At 39.3% G+C, this 18,061-nt stretch overlaps 1 protein-coding gene across 5 annotated transcripts in view; it reads left to right on the forward strand.

Annotated features, from left to right (window-relative positions):
* Positions 1–18,061, forward strand: part of LPIN1 (lipin 1) — an 86,908-nt gene that overhangs the window by 41,336 nt on the left and 27,511 nt on the right. For 3 of the 5 annotated variants that reach the window (XM_074581873.1, XM_074581875.1, XM_074581872.1), the window contains 8 exons: positions 3,970–4,170; positions 5,490–5,585; positions 6,794–7,128; positions 7,519–7,638; positions 8,132–8,239; positions 13,238–13,367; positions 15,288–15,597; positions 17,092–17,185. In XM_074581873.1, the coding sequence (XP_074437974.1) occupies positions 3,970–4,170; positions 5,490–5,585; positions 6,794–7,128; positions 7,519–7,638; positions 8,132–8,239; positions 13,238–13,367; positions 15,288–15,597; positions 17,092–17,185 (1,394 nt within the window). The remainder of the gene's footprint in view (positions 1–3,969; positions 4,171–5,489; positions 5,586–6,793; positions 7,129–7,518; positions 7,639–8,131; positions 8,240–13,237; positions 13,368–15,287; positions 15,598–17,091; positions 17,186–18,061) is intronic. The other 2 variants (XM_074581876.1, XM_074581874.1) reach the window with 1 other exon arrangement.

The following is an 18,061-nucleotide window of genomic DNA, read 5'->3' on the forward strand; positions in this document are numbered from 1 at the left end:
GTACCTGTGTGAAAGAAGTGGATTATCTAGTGACAGTGTGTTTGATCTTACTGCAGCATCCAGTAGCACGTGACTTTAAAGAATTAGCTTTGTTAGGTCAATCTTTGTTAAGTTAATAAATCAGTTAAGTAATAAGGGAACACCTAGCTATTGTTTTTCACTTTTCCACAAGATGATCAATTCTGGAAAATGAGTGCTGTCTTTAACAATCAAAAGAGTTGGAAATTTTCTGAGCCTCCTGGCAGGTGGTGCTAGTTAAATTGACATTAAAAATTATACTAGAAAATACTTTTAATTTCATAATGGGTGCATAATGTAGAACTGTAGAGTGTCTCCTGGCAAAGAACAAAACTGAAGCCATTTGAAAATCCTGACAGAAGCAGTACAGACTGTTCTCGCTTGCTGCAAGCTTAGATCAAAAAGGATTCTGAATTTTCCCAGCAGCAAAAAATATTCTGTGCTATGTCCACTAGCATGGTATGAGAACAAGTGTTCTGCTAAGTTCTGTATAATTAACAGGCAGGCACTGGGGGGTTAACCCATGACGTAAACTCATGTTTACTGCTGAAGTTGCTGCTGCCTTGTTAGTAAGTGAAAGACTTCTTGGAGTGGCCAGAGTGAAATGTTGCTCCAAAACCACATGCAGTCTCTCTGGGGTTTGAGGAATGTTGGTTTCCTGGAGTACTGACATAGTATGGACTGACTTTAGGTTCAGAGTGTAAACTTACAAACCTCAGACTCTAAACAATCTCTGCTTTGGTTGGCATGTATAAAAGTTAGGCTAAAGGGCCTACATCCATCGGAGTCCAATTTCTGAACTCTTCCCCATTTTAACTACAACATCTTTTGTTCCCTACATTTGAAATATAAAACCACTATTGTCTGGTTTCCTGAGGAAGTGGGGTTTAAGTGATTAGTCTGCCAGTCTGTCTTTTAATTCTGCAGTGATTTTGTTACACAGGCCAGGTTCAGCCCAGCTTGAAAGGAATGTCCATCACCAGCTGACAGCTTGGATGTGGCACTTTTTTTTTAAGGCGTTAAGAGAATTTCACTGTAAGGAAGCAAGCTGTGCTGTGCTAGTTGGCCTCAGAACTCGAGGATGGTATCTAACTTTTTTAATTCACGAGTATAAAAATGATCACTGTGTCCTAAGAGAGGGCAGGCAGTGCGGCTAAGATTTGTTGTGAACAAGAATAGTGGCAAAATTCTCTATTTAGCAGTTCAGGAGGCCTGCTGGTGTAACTTGTCAAGAGGATGTGTGAGTCCTCATATGTGGATTGTTTGCCCGTAACTCTCCTGAACAGTAGGGTGTATGTACTGTCCCAGCTGCTCCTTCCTGACCAAGGAAGTTGTGGCTGTTTTGCACCTAGAAATTTTGTTGCTTCCGCAGACGAAGCATTAACTGGGGTGAACTACACCATATAATTTTGTGTCTCATTGTAGCCATCTTTGAATTTAATCTTAGCTCAATAAGAGACGTGTTTCTTGTTGTGCTTTAGGTTAGAAGAATCCTCAGTAGAAACTGAAGTATTTTTCCAAAGCAAAGGGATAATTTTGTGTCTGTCACCTTGGAGGCTCCCTTCTGAACTTAGGTCTGTGTCTGTGTGGTGCCATCTTTTTAAAGAGTTCAGTTGATGGACACTGAGATAATTAGGGGGCTAAGAGCTTATTACTTAAAAGGAGAGGCTAGGAGAGCTAGTTTTATTCAGTCTTCAGGGAATTCATTTATCTGTTGGAGGGTATAGAGGAAACAGAGCTGGAACAGGTGCACGGTGATAGGACAAGAGATAACGGGCAATAGTTGCAACAAGGGAAATTCAGATTAGATATTGGGAAGAACATTTTCATTATGAGGGCAGGCAAACATAGGAACGGGAGTGCAGGGAGGCTGAGAAATCTCCATCCTTGAAGACACTGAGAACTGAACGGAACCAAGGTCGTGGGAAACCTGGTCCAAGTTGGCCCTCCTTTGGGCAGACTTTTGGACCAGCTGACCTCTAGAAGTCTGTTCCGTGACACAACATAGGGTGCGGCATGAGTTTCAAGTGCAGTTCCCTATGAAACAGGTTACCCTACGTTTGCATGCAGGAAGGCATGTTTCTAATGTATAACAGGAGCCCAGAACTGCTAATACCAGTTGAATACTGGAGAAAAATATAATTGCACTTTCTGCCATGAAGTTTTCACGTGTTGTCTTTTCAGTAGGTGGCACTTTCTAGGTGCCTGAATTGATGGCTGTGCAGAAATGCTTCTCCAAACATTTATGGATTATTCTTTCATTAGTTAACATGTTGTATACTAAATACTTCAAAATAGTCTGTTTGTTTCCAAAGTTAGTACCTAGTTTTAATCTTCGTGTGATTCAGCTCCCTAGTTGTCAGATGGGGAGACCATCATCGCTTTTCAGGAGCAATGTAGTGGTGACTATCACAAAGCCCAAAAGAATGTAAATAATTTTTCCTTCAGAGCATGGTCTGCGTCCTGATACCCATGCATTGCAATAGAAACAGAGAAGAAAGCAAAGCTTCAGTCCATCCTATGTGGAGGGACTTTTGTAAAAAAACACAGGTGATCATCAATTAATTAGAAAAGCTATGCATGAAGAGACCAGCTTTAATTATAGCATTTCTACTGAAAGTCTTTCACTGTATTCTTTTAATAGCTTTTTGTTTCTAAGTATAAATCAAATTTAAAAACTGGAACTATTTTTAGAGCATTTCACACATATCTTCTTGTTGTTTATGGAAGAACCCAGCTGAAAGAGTCTCTGTTGTAGCAGATGATGCTGGTTAACACATGCCGCGCAACTCAGTGCAGGGACTGTCTCTCAGCTCTGAGCTCAGTTGTGTTCTCATCACCATCCATGGGAGTTTTACTGCTGCCTGCCCTGCAGGTGTCTCTTTTATTGATGTCTAGGTGATGTAGTCCAGCCTAGCAATGATTTCCAGGTGATATAGTCCAGCCTAGAAAAGGACTTTATACAAAAACTTTTCTGAAATCAGTATCTTAGAATGTGTAAGAGGTGTTGGAAAAATAATGAAAAGAGTAAACATTGGAAGTCCCTAAAATCTCTACTGTTCAGGAAAGTATCTATCTGCTTAAATTCATTCATACTTTGAGAGCCCTTGAAAGAATTTTTGAATTTTTGACTATGTCTAAGTATGCATGCTGTCCTGTCTAGGGGACTAATTGTATTAACGGAGCATAAACAGAATCTGCATTAACAGAGTAGAAGCAGGAAGCTAAATGCTAAATACTAAATAAATCCAGGAGTAGGGGAAATAAAGGCAAACACTTCAAACATCAACACACGCCTAATTTTTAATAAGCCTGCTGATACTAAAAGGCTGTTTTAAAACAAGAATGGTAAAGTTGCATTAGGAAGTACTCTAAAGTTCATATGCTCTAGATTGAAGGTTGCTTGTCAAACCCTAATGCATATCTATTGTACTTATGCATTATAATAATCTTTTAATGGGAGAAATCCCTGTAAAGTGGGAAAATAGTCTTTGACTTCAGTGTAGGGGAAAATAGATCAGCTTAAAACCATTCACTTGCCCTGCCCTTAAAAGCCTGTAGAAATACATGAGAAAAGTATATTTGGTGATGAGGGCACAATAAATGATAGGAGGAGATGTTATGCTTTTCTCTTCAGAGATAATTGAAAACATTTATGAGCTGCAGAGTCTAAAAGTCTGACAGTGGTTTTGAATGCAACTGATTTTATGAACTTTTGAAGGTTGTTACAGTTCTCTGACTGTACAAGGTCTGCTTTGCTTTTGTCTTTTAATAGCTCTGTGCAAACATGTGTCAGCTGTAAATAAATCAGGTGGGAAATCACGATTCTATGTGAAGTTGTTAGTTTGTGAAACAGGAGAATACGCCACTGCTGGAATCTCCGTCTATCAAATGTCTCTAAAATATAAAGCAAGGATCAAAATCTTATTTGTTCTACCTTTTGCCTTTCAGGTCCAAACCATGAATTACGTTGGACAGTTAGCAGGGCAAGTGTTTGTAACTGTGAAGGAGCTCTATAAGGGACTAAACCCAGCCACATTGTCGGGATGTATAGATATAATTGTTGTACGTCAGCCAGATGGAAATCTTCAGTGTTCTCCTTTCCACGTACGCTTTGGGAAAATGGGAGTCCTGCGTTCTAGGGAGAAAGTGGTAAGAAAATCAACAATTTTGATATGTTCTGTCTGTGGGGTAATTCTAATGGCATGAAAGTTACTGAATGTTCTGTGGTATGCTAGTCAAGGTTTTCTTTAGACACTCATTACAAAGTGTCCAAATTGAAGATAGGTTCAATTAAAATAGTTGTTACCGATTCTTGCATTTCAAAGCATAATTTGGAAGACATTGACTATAATAAAAACAAAACAAACCATGAAACTTGTAACATTTATTTTCAATAGAGAAAAATTTTGAATGTGCTGATTTGGGTTCATAATGTAGTATGAACATGTAGTATGTGTATTAAGACCCCGTTGTTTAACACGTTCATTCATAGTTACAAAAAGAGAGTTAATCATGAAGTAATATTTTCAGATAACAGAATGTTGAGGTTAATTGAAGCTAGAAAAAGCAGTGAGGACCTTTATATAAATGTAACCAAGCTAAATGACCTGACAATATGGTATCAGTGTGAAGTTGCCAGTGAGTAATGCACGACAGATTGTGTTAGGAACTAATTTGTAACTACATATAGTCTAGGTTCTAACGTAGCTAGAATTGTTCAACAGAAAGATCCTAATGTCGCTATGGACATTGTTCAATTCTAATGTGAATCAGGAAAGAATACCAAGATTTAGGATGGGTAAAAGTTGAAAATGTTACTGTGCCAATAATATACTGTGCCCTGAAATATAACTTAAGTGTAGGCTTGTCCAAATCTCCAAAAAAGACCCCAAACCACTAGTGTGAAAATGGAGTTGGTGGCAAGGATGGTTATAGGCAAAGAGAAAGATCCTCCTGAGAAGAAATGGAAATGGTTGGGGCTGTATAGCAGTGATAAATGTGTGGAAGAAATGGACAATTTTTCTTACTTGTGCCTCTCCTAGTGTAAAGAGAAGTCTGTTTAATGAATTTGAAAGACAGAATATTAAAATTTGCATGTGGGAGTACTTCTTGCACAATGCAAAATTAGGCTATAAATCATAAGAGTGTGTGGTGAGTGAAGCGTTCAGAATTACATTTGAAAGTATTCAGGACTTTATATGATGACTATAAACCTTCCCGAGTAGAGGACCAAGATAGCAATAAGCGGAATGAGTTAGAAAGACATTCTGACAATTGATGACCTTATGAAGGGGGGGGAGGGAGGAGGGGGAGAGAAACAGAGAAGTTCACTATTTTATGTTTATTATAAGGTTTCCTACACTTCCCTGAGAAGCATTTTCCCAGCGACAGTCGTAGGATAACTGAACAGGAACTGTGCACCTAACATAGCTTTCTTTTCATTTGAGAATATATTTATTTTCTTCCAGGTTGACATAGAAATTAATGGAGAAGCTGTAGATTTGCACATGAAACTAGGAGACAATGGAGAGGCCTTTTTTGTGCAGGAGATGGATAATGATCAAGTAAGAGTCAAAACTAATTTTAATTTGTTAAAATTCAATGTCTGCTCTTCAGAGTCAGTTTTCAGTTTAGGAATTTTGTTGAAAAACATATCTTTACCTATTTTATAGTTTTGCAAGTTTCTGGACAATTTTCTGTTGTGGAAAGTTAATACTATGCAGTTGCTTTGTTTTTTGAGTTGCTGAGATGGAAAAAATCTAAAGGTAATCACATAACTAAAAAAATTAATCAGAATTTATGTGCACACCGGTGTGTGAATAGAAATAAACATGTATACAGTCCACATTCTCCAAAGATATGTATAACAGAGGTTAATATGTCCGTGGAACTGTTCTATGCGGAAACTTTTACATTGAACATATGCACTCAGCAGACTGCCAGTAAAAGTGCATGTGCCCTGTAAACATCTGTGCACAGAGACGTGATCTTGCAACTATTATTCATGTGGAATTACATTTAAATGAAAAGGCCTGCTGTTGAGCTGTGTGATTAAGTACTAGTCTATATAAGTCACACTAGTTTTGAATAATCTACACGTAATGTGACAGAAGAAAAGCTTTTTACAGGCATTTCTCTTCAGATATCCCAAATAATTTTTGTCACTGTCCAGAGTGGGATGAGTTTTCAAATTCTTACATCAAGTACAATACTACTAGTTTCAGGTGAGAGGTGTGTGCCTGTGCAGTATTCATCTCTATATTTAAATTTTCTGTGTGGTAACAGTTATTTGGGGACTGAAAATTGCTAGAAATACTTCCATGAATGTCTAGAGATGTGTCTATATGATTGAACTAGAGGATGGTTTTGTGACCTAGTTATAAACCACTGACCTATCTGATTACTATCTGTCATCTTGAGTTGTGAAAGAGAATGGGATTTTACAAAATGTTCGGGTTATAATGTAGTATTTTGTTTCTGCTCTGTATCTAGCATCAGGTAGATAGAGACTCATGCCGTAACCTGGCCAATATTAGATGCCCAGAGGATCCTCTTTGTTAACAGTATCGTTCCTGGCTTGTCTAATGAGATGCATCTATGAAACAATTTCCAAATGCTGTATGATCATACTGGGGACCCACATGTCTAATCTTTGTTAATTTTCTCAGAATAAATGACTTAGATTTTGGCAATTGTGCATATATTTTAGAACCAGATTTATGACTGCCAGAGGAACTAATATGTTGCATGGTTTGCATTTTTTCTTTCTCAGGAGGTAATTCCTTATCATCTCTCCACATCTCCCATTCTGTCTGAGGGAACTGCTTTAATGGAAGCTCAGCTGAAGAGGAACTCCATAGACAGGATAAGAAATCTGGATACCGGTGCATCCTCACAAGTACCACCACAAGCCCATGGATCCCAGCCTGCTACTGAAACATCTCCAGGCTGTAGCTCTGTGAAAAAAAGGAGGAAAAAAAGGAGGAAGTCTACGCATAAAATAGATAACTTAAAAAGAGAAGACAATGGAGACACATCGGAAGATGAAGACATGTTTCCTATAGAGATTAGCTCAGAGGAAGAAAAAGAGCCATTGGACAATTCAAGGTATCACAGTAGAACTGAGATTTATAATGGAAACCTAATGCTAGGTTAATGTTTCATTCCATACCTTCTAACAGTAATTTCTATCTAAGTCGGTACGTATTGTCGATGACCATCTTTCTTTAACAAAAACCTTTACACTGGAAAGCTATTGAGAATGTTACTAACAAAAATAACGAAAATGACATTGAAAACATAAGAACAATCCTCCATCATGCTGTGAACAGCATGTGAATCAGCAGGTGTGAATCAGATAACATTTCTATATCTCCTTTTAGTTCAGGTTATATTAATTCTTCTCTGCAGTACATTTTTTTTTTTTGTTATGTGAAGTATATGACAGTTCAGTAATCAAGTATGGTTTTTAAATGACACATCTTTCCCTATACCTAGGATCCCTGTTCCGGATGTGTTTGTTGATGACTTATCTGACATAAAGGCTCCTGCAGTTTCTACATTTTCTCAGTCTGCATCTTACCCTCATTCAGATGGAGAATGGTCACCTCTTCAAAGGTACTTTTTCTGATAGTACAGTTCTAATTAATCTTTTGAATTCTTACATGCTAGTGCTATATGAAGTCTTACTAAAAAATTTGGTATCAAACATGGTCACTGTCAACTACTAGGTGAATGCTTTCTATATTTGAAATCAGGTAGTCTCTACTGCCTCTGTAGTTAACAGCAGAAGAGGGGAGAACGAGGAGATTATTTCAGAGCAACGGCTTAATTTAAATTTTTTGAATTGCATTCTGGAAGAAACTTTCTCTACTAACTGTAAAGCTTAGTGTGATTAGCTTCACCAGTCTGGTGATAGCACGTGTCAAGCCCTTTCGATGGCATTTTGAACTCTGTTTTGTTTGTTTCCTGATTGCAGTATTCTGGATTTTGAAAACTCTAGATGTAAATTCAGCATTCATGTAGCTAATGCACAAAGAGCTTATGTTAATCAGCACTTGTCAATAATGACACCTTGTTTTCCTTTCTGTCAACACGCTGTGCTGTCCAGTAAGCCTATAGATTGCACAGGGCAATCCTCTCTTCTCACTGTTCCAGCTGATGGAGGCCTATCTAGCTCTTGTCCTCAACAATCTTCTCACTTTTCTCCTCCAGACAGGTAGAACGGTTGTCCTCTCTCTTTTCTGGGCTGCGCTTTAATCCTTTTAACACATTAATACACCTTTAACACATTAGTAGTATGTGAACTTTGTTGGATTTATAATTGCACTTATTGCTAACCCAGACACTTTGAAAGAAAGTGACATTGAAAACCACTTTCTCTGCTTGCTTCTTTGTGGGTGTTGACTGGAGGTAAGTCACCAATGGAATGAGTATGGCTAATATAAAATCAGGCCAATGAAAACCTGAGTTAAAACTGAAGTTGATTAAGATGATTTAAAAAAAAAAGAACTTAGCTAGTGAAAACGTACATTCCTCTGAAGCCACATTTCCGTGTGGCTTTTTATAGTCAGTGTATATTTTAATGACATTTTTATCCTATGGTTTTCCTGAATTGTTTGCTTGTGCATGGGTTGCAAAAGTAAAAGCAAAACAAAGGCCTCAGAGATTAAGTGAGCAATGAGGAGTGCAAAACTTGTGATGCGAGGAGCGCAGTACCAAAAAAGAACTTCTCTTCCTTTGTTCCCTGGTTTGGGGGTGGGGAAGACTTTATGTTGGATTGCAGTGGGGGAGCATCTTCTAGAGTAAAGATGACACAATAGATAAGGCATCTTGGCTAAGGTTTGGGAGACCCAGACATAAGCCTTTGCTGTAGTGTAGAATTCCTCTGACTGTTGACTCTTTTCTACAGAGCTAAAAATGAATACAGACACTTTTTATGATACCTTAAACTCGAGATGTCTCAAGATTCCACAGACAGGCACTTTCTCTCCATTAAGTCAACGGAGAGAAGTCACAGGAACTCAGTTAAAACATTTAAAGTAGGTATCTGAATATGACCTCTATAATTCTTCATTAATGCTGAGGAAGCTTTGAGTAATAAATCAGGCTAAATTGCTCATTGCTTATCTCAATACAGATGCCATACTAGGTGTGTAAGGCTGTGTCGAAACTGATAATCTTGAGGTTTCCCCAGCTTCTAGGTCTGCCCTCTTTAACCTGACCGCATCGCAGCACCAAGTCAAGGTGAGATCCTGGGACATTCAAGGCTGTCCTCCTCAGTGTTTTTCATGGGAAGGAAGGGCAGGGGCACAGGCTGGGATGGAGCAGTGATGTGCTCTGGGTGGCTCTATGAATTTTACTCTGGAGTTCGCTTGTCCTGCAGTCTAGATATAGAGCTAAAGTGCTGCAGTAACTTGTGTGAGGAAGGCCCTCTGTGTCTGCAACTGTTTTCCTCTATGTGAAATAAGAAACTCTGTTATGGCCACCTCAAAGGAGGTTCAGAGGCTCTCAGCTGAAGTTTTGACATGTGCATGAAGTAGGCCTCTTTACTTCTTTCCCTGGTTTATTTGGCCTCAGTCAAGACTGGATTTTTTTCTCAGGTCACACTGCTGCTTTTTCAGGGCTCTCTGCTTTCTGTGATCTGTGAAGATCAGTGTGGTTTGCTATTGCACAACTGCCAACTACAGGCCAAATTCCTTATTCTTTGGCATTGGATTACATTAAGTGCAATCATAGCTGTTAAGGAATACATAGGACTGTGACACAGATATTCAGCATTTATGGAATATGAATCAGATATGCTGATCTAAATGACTGAACTGAAGTTTCCCTTCCTTCTTGTGCAGTGCTGACAGGATGGGTGGCTCTAGTTTGATCTGCAATATCTCTGCAATCTATGTAAGGCATGAAAACTTCAGCTGGGTTGGGTCGGTGCCTAACTTAAGGACAGGGGAATTGCAAGGCATATTTCATGCCAACACAAATGTCTTGGTGGTATAATGAATAAGGAACGCATTTTGAGTCTGATCCACGGATGCATTTGCAGGATACCGACACTGTGTTGCAAATCCTACACGGTCTTGGTATTCAGCCTTATTGACCCCTAGTGCAAGCATAACATTAATTCAGGATTTAGTTTGACCTAGCCAAGCTAAAAAAAAAATAAATAAGGAAGGAATGTGATTGTGAGCTTTATTAGTCTTCAGTTTCATTTTACTTTGGTGGCAACAGAATGAAGTGAATAGCAGCCAAAGTAGTCCCAGTGCTGGTAAAGGAGACGACATCTGGCATTACATATGGAAGCAGAAGTATACAAACAGGAAGTATACAAACAGGACTGTAGTAGGCATAATTGCCATCTGCGTCCATAAACGACAGAGATTATTGTTGCTGTTCCAGAAGGATATTAGTTGGAGAGAGTAGGTGTTGAATGTTAAACAACAATATGGCTTATGAATAAAAAAGTAAAGGTATTTCTCTGTAATGGAAAACCAGCTGTCATTGGGAGGCCACCAACCCTGGATTAATGTTTGTGGGTAGCATAGAAAATTCCAGTTTATGTTCCAGATGATATAAGGAATGAGAATGCTTTAGTATCCTTTTATACAAACAAAATAATTTATCCCCTGTTTGCCTTTTGGATGCATGTTTGCAGTCTGATTTGGTCTTGGGTCTTTTAAATTAAGATGACATTGCAATGATAATTCTGGGCTGCCCTGAGGTTGTATTAGCGTTTGTACACTACTCTACAAGGAGAAATAAACTGAAAAGAATTCTGAAGATCTAACATTTTGTTACTACTAAATCCTTATATTTTATTGTGTAGAAAAGTAGTATTTATAGAATGAGAATTTAGATGTGTCTATTGTGCTTGTGTCGAAAGTTCAGTAGATAGTGTGTACTTTGTGGATTTTGTTTTGGGAGAGTGGGTAATATTTTGGGGGTTGGTTGCTAATCCTGTTCATAATTTACCATGGTTATACTTGGAGCTGTATCTACTCTGAGCCACTAACCCAGTTGCGTGCATGGATCATCAGGTGGCTTTTCATAGCAAGAGCATTCTCAGAGCAGAACTCTGCCTGTTTTAACATATACACACATGTGTGTGTCTGGGAATATACGTATGTCTGGTTCTTGGGGCTGAGTAACAGCCTGGGCTTCTTCTCCATTCAGTTGTGTGTACAAGGGAACTGTATTTTTGGGGAAAATTATGGAAAAGGCAAGGTTCTCCCCCCACTTCCCCCGATCAGTGTTCTCATTGCAAAATGCAGAGGTTCTAGCCCAAACTGAAGCAGTGCCTGTATTCTCTCAGGTCATCTGGCTGGGTAAGTGAACCTGGGCTGAACATACCCTAAAACCCAGACTGGTGATTTTTCTAAGTAAACAGTAGGTATTTTTAAGGTTAAAATGTCTGTAGTGCACAGATTAACTTTCGCAGTGACATTTCCTTAAATCTAGATGTTTTGGGCTTAAAGCAGCAGTAGAAACGTTATTGCCTGCTGAGATCTTCTCAAATGCCCGGGCTTCTGATTTCCAAGGTTTCAATGGGCCCTAGATGCATGGAAAATACTGCAAATCCTACAAACTTGTCAGTGGGATATATAGAAGTTGCTGGAAAACCCACCAGGAGCTAGAAAATACTTTTAAAATCACATTATATTGATTCCTTTGTCTGTCAAATGGCAGCTTATACCCTAAGGACTAATAAAAATTTGAAATTCTTAAGACTAAAAAAGATCTTCCACAGTGGTATTGCTTATAAATTTTGTAGTTTAGTTAGACAATGTGGCTAAAAGGTCATAGTATTTGTCGATATTCAAAATATATCTTACTGCAACATAGATGAAAACAACGAATAATGTAGATAGATAGGCTGCTGTCTTTTCAGATGTGAAATTCATTGATGTGTAAAAGCTGCTTTGTGTTAGTGTGAAGTAATTATTTTCCTGTGACCAATGAATTCCCTACCAGCTAGCTCTACAAAACTGCCTGACGTTGAACACAGCACTGGCACAGGCTGTCCAGAGAGGTGGTGGAGGCTCCTTCTCTGGAGACATTCAAAACCCGCCTGGATGCGTTCCTGTCCAGCCTGTTCTGGGTGACCCTGCTCTGGCAGGGGGGTTGCACTAGATGATCTCTGAAGGTCCCTTCCAACCCCTGCCATTCTGTGATTCTGAGAAAGGGCAAAACTGGTTTGGATATTCAGTTTATCCAGAAGGTAAAGAATAAATCAAACATGAAGAATTTATACTAAGCATAGGAAACATTTTGGTTTTGAGAGTGAAGGTAACTCAGTTTGGATGTTCGATTTGGGACCGTAATGGATTCTTTTGTTGCTTGTAGTTTTTAAATCAGGATTACATGAGTATACCAAAGACATACTATGGCTCAGACAAAAAATAATGGACTTTGTTCAGGGAGTTCTGGTTAAAATTCTGTGACTTGTGTATGCAGAAAGGCAGAGGAGATAATCAGAATTTTTCCTTTTGTGCTTGAAATCAGTGAATCATTATTTATTAATGGCTAACTTGACGTCACATTATTGACTTCGCCACATTAAAAATATTCTACAAACTGATAATTTACTGATTTATTATTAAATATTTTATATTGACTAGACAGCAAAACAAACAGTTTAATGTTTTTGAACTGGAAGGGCTCAAATTCTTTGTGTAGCTCTCCTGCTGGTTTCCCTATAAACTTGCACGTAAGGGTAGAACTGAACAAGTTAGTAGAAGGAAGTAATCAACTGGATTCCTTAGACTAATTTATTACTTAGTCAGGATAAAGTGTCTTGTTGATGCAAGTGAGTAATTTCTGCACTTCACATCCATTATAACAATACTAACTTCTATTCAAATAATACTAACTTCTATTCGTTTACTGCTGCTGGAACCATCCTCATTCTTTTTTCCACACAGAAAAACAAAAACCCTCCTGAAATGTTCAGGTCTAGCGCACTTGTTCCATCTCTTTCAGCTTCTCGCATCCTACTTCTGTGAAAGCGCTTACTAAAAAATGGATGAGACCTCTGAATACCAGCCTAAGAGGATCCTGAACTGTTTAAACAGTTTTTCCATGCTTTCACACTTTCAGTTGGCTAATGATTATTTAAATCTTCAGTGCTTTGGGTTGGTTGATATCAGTTTGGAAAGTGCTTAGTGCATTGTGGTTACTTTTGGTTTTGTAATATTTTTTGTTTGTTTTTCTTCAGTCTGTCAGGTTCACGCCCACCTACTCCTCAGAGTGACTCAGAATTAGTCAGTAAACCTACGGACAGAAGCGGACTAAAGAATAATCCCCACATGCACTGGGCATGGGGAGAGCTACCCCAGGCTGCAAAGGTATCCAACGTAATTTGTTTCATTCTTGCTAGCATCTGTTGTGCTTTAATGGGACACATGTGCTTATTCTATTGCAGACTGATGAAGCAGGAATGGATCCTGTTTTTACACAAAATTGCAATGTTTTATGTAAAAGAATTCCATCTTGCTCCTTAGGAGGTACAGGAAAGTTCCTTCTCCCATGGATGTTCTCAACACCAATGATATACAGTAGAAAATGAAGAAGTACCCGAGACCTAGTCTTGTAAAAGTTAGGAGCTTAAATAACATATAAAATTAAACCCAATGTCCTTTGGTAAATCAGTGAAATTCATAAATGGTCTGGTGGAAATTAGGTACTTGGTGTTAGCAGTGTAGTTGACAAAAATTAGTATCAGTTGCTTGAGTACATAAGCATCCAGAAACACCGGCAGTTCTGTATCTCTGCGTGCCCAGACATGCTGTTCTCTTGGCTGAGCCGACTGGCTTGGTGCCTGTCTCCTGCCTGAAGCCATTTGGCCCGGTTAGATGGCAGGATCTGGAGCGTGCCAACACCATTGTCTCCCATGCTGCACAGTAGCCATGTGCAGCTGAGTACAGTGCAGGTCAGTCAGGTTCTGGCTGGCTCCTTATGGTAGCTGTGGAGTCAGAGCATTCATATATAGGGAAGGAGAGATTTAGGGCTTATGCCTGCCGCAGGCTGTGAGAAAGAAAGGTCAGGTTCCGGTGGCATATTGCAGGGGTGGTGCAGGGTTTGGGCCCTTCTGCTGGAGGTTAGCTTCTCTGCAGAAAGGACTGAAGGAGTGATGGGGTCAGGAACAGTAGAAAGAAACAAAATTCCTGCTTTACAGTCCAGGGAAGTGGGTATCCTCCTCAGAAAAGACTTTTGCATTCTGGTGGTGGCACCAGAATTATAATGGCACTATTATAATTTATTTTTAATTTACTCTTGGTAGCTAGTGACCAAAGCAGGGATGGGAATCCAGGATTCTTAATTCCTTCAGAAGAGCTCTGGCTTCTTCTTTAGTAGGCCAAAGATGAGCTGTCCCACCACCTCTGCATTATTCTCCTCCTCATGTATATTACAAGAAAATTGGGAGCTATTTTCTGTACATAGAAAACTGACTTAAGTGCACAGGCCCGACAGGAGTTTCAAATTGGCATTTCCAGTCTAGAATTTAGGGTTTCCTGTGAGTAGATTTGGGTGTTTAATTTTTATGCCAGTCATACAGTCTGATGTGTACTGCAAGTCTTATTCCTGGAGGCTTTTCCTACTGCATGTAGGATGTCTATGGCCAAGCTATTTGGAGTTGAACTGGCCATACCTGAACTGGGAGTTATGCTTTGGATGCTGTGTGAGCCGGCACAGGCAGGACTCGGGAACAGCCACAAAACCATGGATGAAATGCAAAGAGTAAATTTATTTTCATTACTTCGCCAATCAGGGGATTCCCCAAAGCAGCACTTGGGCAGAGGCACACAAGCAGGAATGCAGGTACTGAGGAACTCAGGCCATGCTAGAGGACCTGTCCTGGTCCCTGAGAGCATCCTGATTGTGTACAAACTCCAGTCTGCGGTCCCTTTTCATGTTTGTTGGTGTTCCCTTTTGAAGAAAAGCTAGGATTTGTGCAGGAAGGGAGGAGGGCAGGGTGGGAGCTGTGATGTGCTCTCAGGCAGGTGAGTGGGAAATGAGGCCTGTAGAGCACATTGCAGAACAAATCTTTCCTGGCCCCAAGATGCAGGTGAATTTTGCGCAAGGAAGCGCACAGCAAAGAGGTCTTTCGTACACTCTAGTCTCCACTTCAGTTAGTCGTGGCTTTCTTCTGGAGTTTGTTACCTTGAGAATCTGATCTTGCTGGAGTGAACAGAACAGGTTAAACTCTGGCTGTTACATTTTTAAAGAGCTTTTCTTTATAGCAGTCTGTTTATTTTTCCTCACAGGCCAGTTCTCTGCTCAAAGCAAAGGAACCCAGCGTGGTGGATGTAAATCCTTCTGAAAGCACTCACTTTCGGGTCATCCAAAGTTCTCCTATAGAGGAGTTTAACACTGTGTGTCCCCTACCTGCCCTTGGGCAAGCAGATGCAGCAACTGCTGATGAAAGCGAGCCCTTACCAGCTGAGACAAATAAGCCAGAGACAGAGTCTCCAGAAGCAGCTGTACCACCGTTGCCTGCCAATGAAGAAATAAAACAAGCTGCAGCTTGCTCAGCCCAACCAGCTGGCAAGATAGATTCCCCTTCCAGAAAGAAAGGTAAAGCTGTTGATTCTGCACTTTTATACGTATGAATTTGTCTTTGAATTTTATGGTAATAAAGCATGTCATTGTCATAGAAATTCATCTGTGTCCTGAAGGCACTTTCAGATTTGAAAAGGAGTAAGCTGTGGAGAGAACCTTCAAAACCAGAGCTGTGTAGCAGGCTGTTCACAGAAGCTATGTAGTAAGATAGAAGATTCTCCTTGGTCTGGGAATTTTGGCAACTCTGTGTCTATGAGCACGACTGCAAAACTTGCTCCAAATTTATCCATATTTGACAGATTCAGAGATTTCTCTTCTTGGTACAAGCACACCATAAATCTGCTGGTTCACGTGCTCTGACTACTTTCTGAGTAATTCACTGGTAATTGTGGAACCTCTGTGCCCTAATACAGAGTTGTAGTACATCTTTTGCACAAACAACAGATTTGCTATAAAATAAGGTGCATTTGTTTCACATGCGCAATTTCAGTTCTGTGTGGTACTTGTCCTGAATTTGTGAAATATAATTTCGGTCTGCTTTTCTACTTCTTGATTTCTGGGCTCTGTATCCATGGTATTTGTAATAAGCGTTACAGTCTTCACATGAAACTTATTTGGTTACAAATGTTATGTTTTGGAGCTCTGGTTGCTCTATAATTACGTAAGCCCTATATAAGCCTAGTTTGTCCAGCTGCTTTTTAATCAGTAAACATACAAGTTTCTTATCCAATTCCCCATGCGTTCCACTGTCTTTAGAGAAAAAAAATGGGTGTTACTCTGCTTCATATTCTGTCTCTAGATAACTTTTTTTCTGATGCTTGATGTTGGAATTTGGGACAGTGAGAAGTCATGGGTTTCAGAATGAATTCCAAATTAGGTTCTGGCCTTACAGTGGTTACTTGTCTAGATGTACCAGCAACAACAGGACAGCGATGACTCTGTGTGTTGGTACTAGTGAAAGACCTAGGAGGGATGTCTTCTTCCCTCAATGATGCATGTGCACACACAACACATCAGTTGTATGTGCTAAACAGTCAGTTGTCTCCATAATGAGCCGGTTGTAGTCTATGAGTGGCTACAGTGTATAGTCTGTTGTGTTAGTTCTCTTTTGCAAGGGGGGATTGAAGATCAGTGCTGGAAGATTAAATGCTCTGATTGCCTTACTGTGATAATAGGCCTACGCAAATACTCTGAAAGTTTTCCTTTTGCTGTTTGTCTACAGTGACCACTGACTTCTAATTCCCAGGGGTTTTGTCTGGGATAAGGAGGCGTCAGCATATCAAACTAATCCTCTGCTGTTCCATTTTGTGTATTCAAATTCTGAACAATGTATGTGAGCAACTTATTTTGAAATTTTTGGCAGTACTATTTTATACAAACACAATTCACAAACTGTTATAACTTGTCTGGTTTCTCAATCTTAAAATGAATAATTAAACAGTACTAACAGTTCTGGCTTGTTACTCAGAAAGTGGTCATTAATAGGCTTATTTGTGCCATCCCTTACAGACAAACGAAGCCGGCATCTTGGTGCTGATGGTGTCTATTTAGATGACCTCACTGATATGGATCCAGAAGTTGCTGCACTTTATTTCCCCAAGAAGTATAAGTCCTTTCCTTATATTTTTACTATTTAAAGAGCTCTTGTCACCTTCCAGATTTAGATCAAACTCTTCATTGCCAACCAGATAAGACCTCTTTTTCAGAGTCCAAGCAGAGGTGAAGGTAGAAGGAAAATAAATCTCTGTAGAGAGGAATATTAGAGCTTTTGGAAGGCTCTGCATTTGGGCCTGAGAAGTGTGCTTGAAACTGATTTTCTATTTTGGTCAATTAAGCATCATATATTGATTGTGGGTTGTTATGTAATGTACGCTGATGTTTGTGAGTGTTACTCATGTGTCCTGGGAGAGCGATTGGCCTCGGGATATATTTATCCCTGTGTCCTTGCTTATTACCGTGAAGAACATATCTTACTGTTAACAGTATTACCACAAAATTATTGCTCTAATGTTGTTCTACCGTGAGTTATCACCTGTAAAAATGAGTGTTAGAAAATAATTTTTGGAAGACACATGACAGATTTATTTATGAAAATATTGCACCCTGAACAGACAGTTTCCAACTTGTTCCAATCTTTATTAGAGCCTCTTATAACATTTATAGTCCTCTTTCCACATCATGCTCTAGTCATTTGACTAAAGTCATTGAGCAACAACTAAAGTAGCTTGTGTATTTTATTTTTCTTTCTTGCTTGCTTAAACTCAGTTGTTGTAATATTAGCATTTCAATAAAACTGAGATTAGTAATATGGAGAAAAAAGTTGGGTTGAAAATTCCTTTCTCAAATGCATTCGTATAAATCTGGAATGGAAAGCAGAGTTTGAGCCTGCACTTTGTAATAATGATCTCATGTATATGCAGATTTTAAGTGGGTATAATGATTTATTATTTTGTAAAATTTTAATCCTAGTAGTTTTTAT

The sequence above is a fragment of the Larus michahellis genome, chromosome 3 (assembly GCF_964199755.1).
Source record: "Larus michahellis chromosome 3, bLarMic1.1, whole genome shotgun sequence".
Lineage (NCBI taxonomy): Eukaryota > Metazoa > Chordata > Aves > Charadriiformes > Laridae > Larus > Larus michahellis.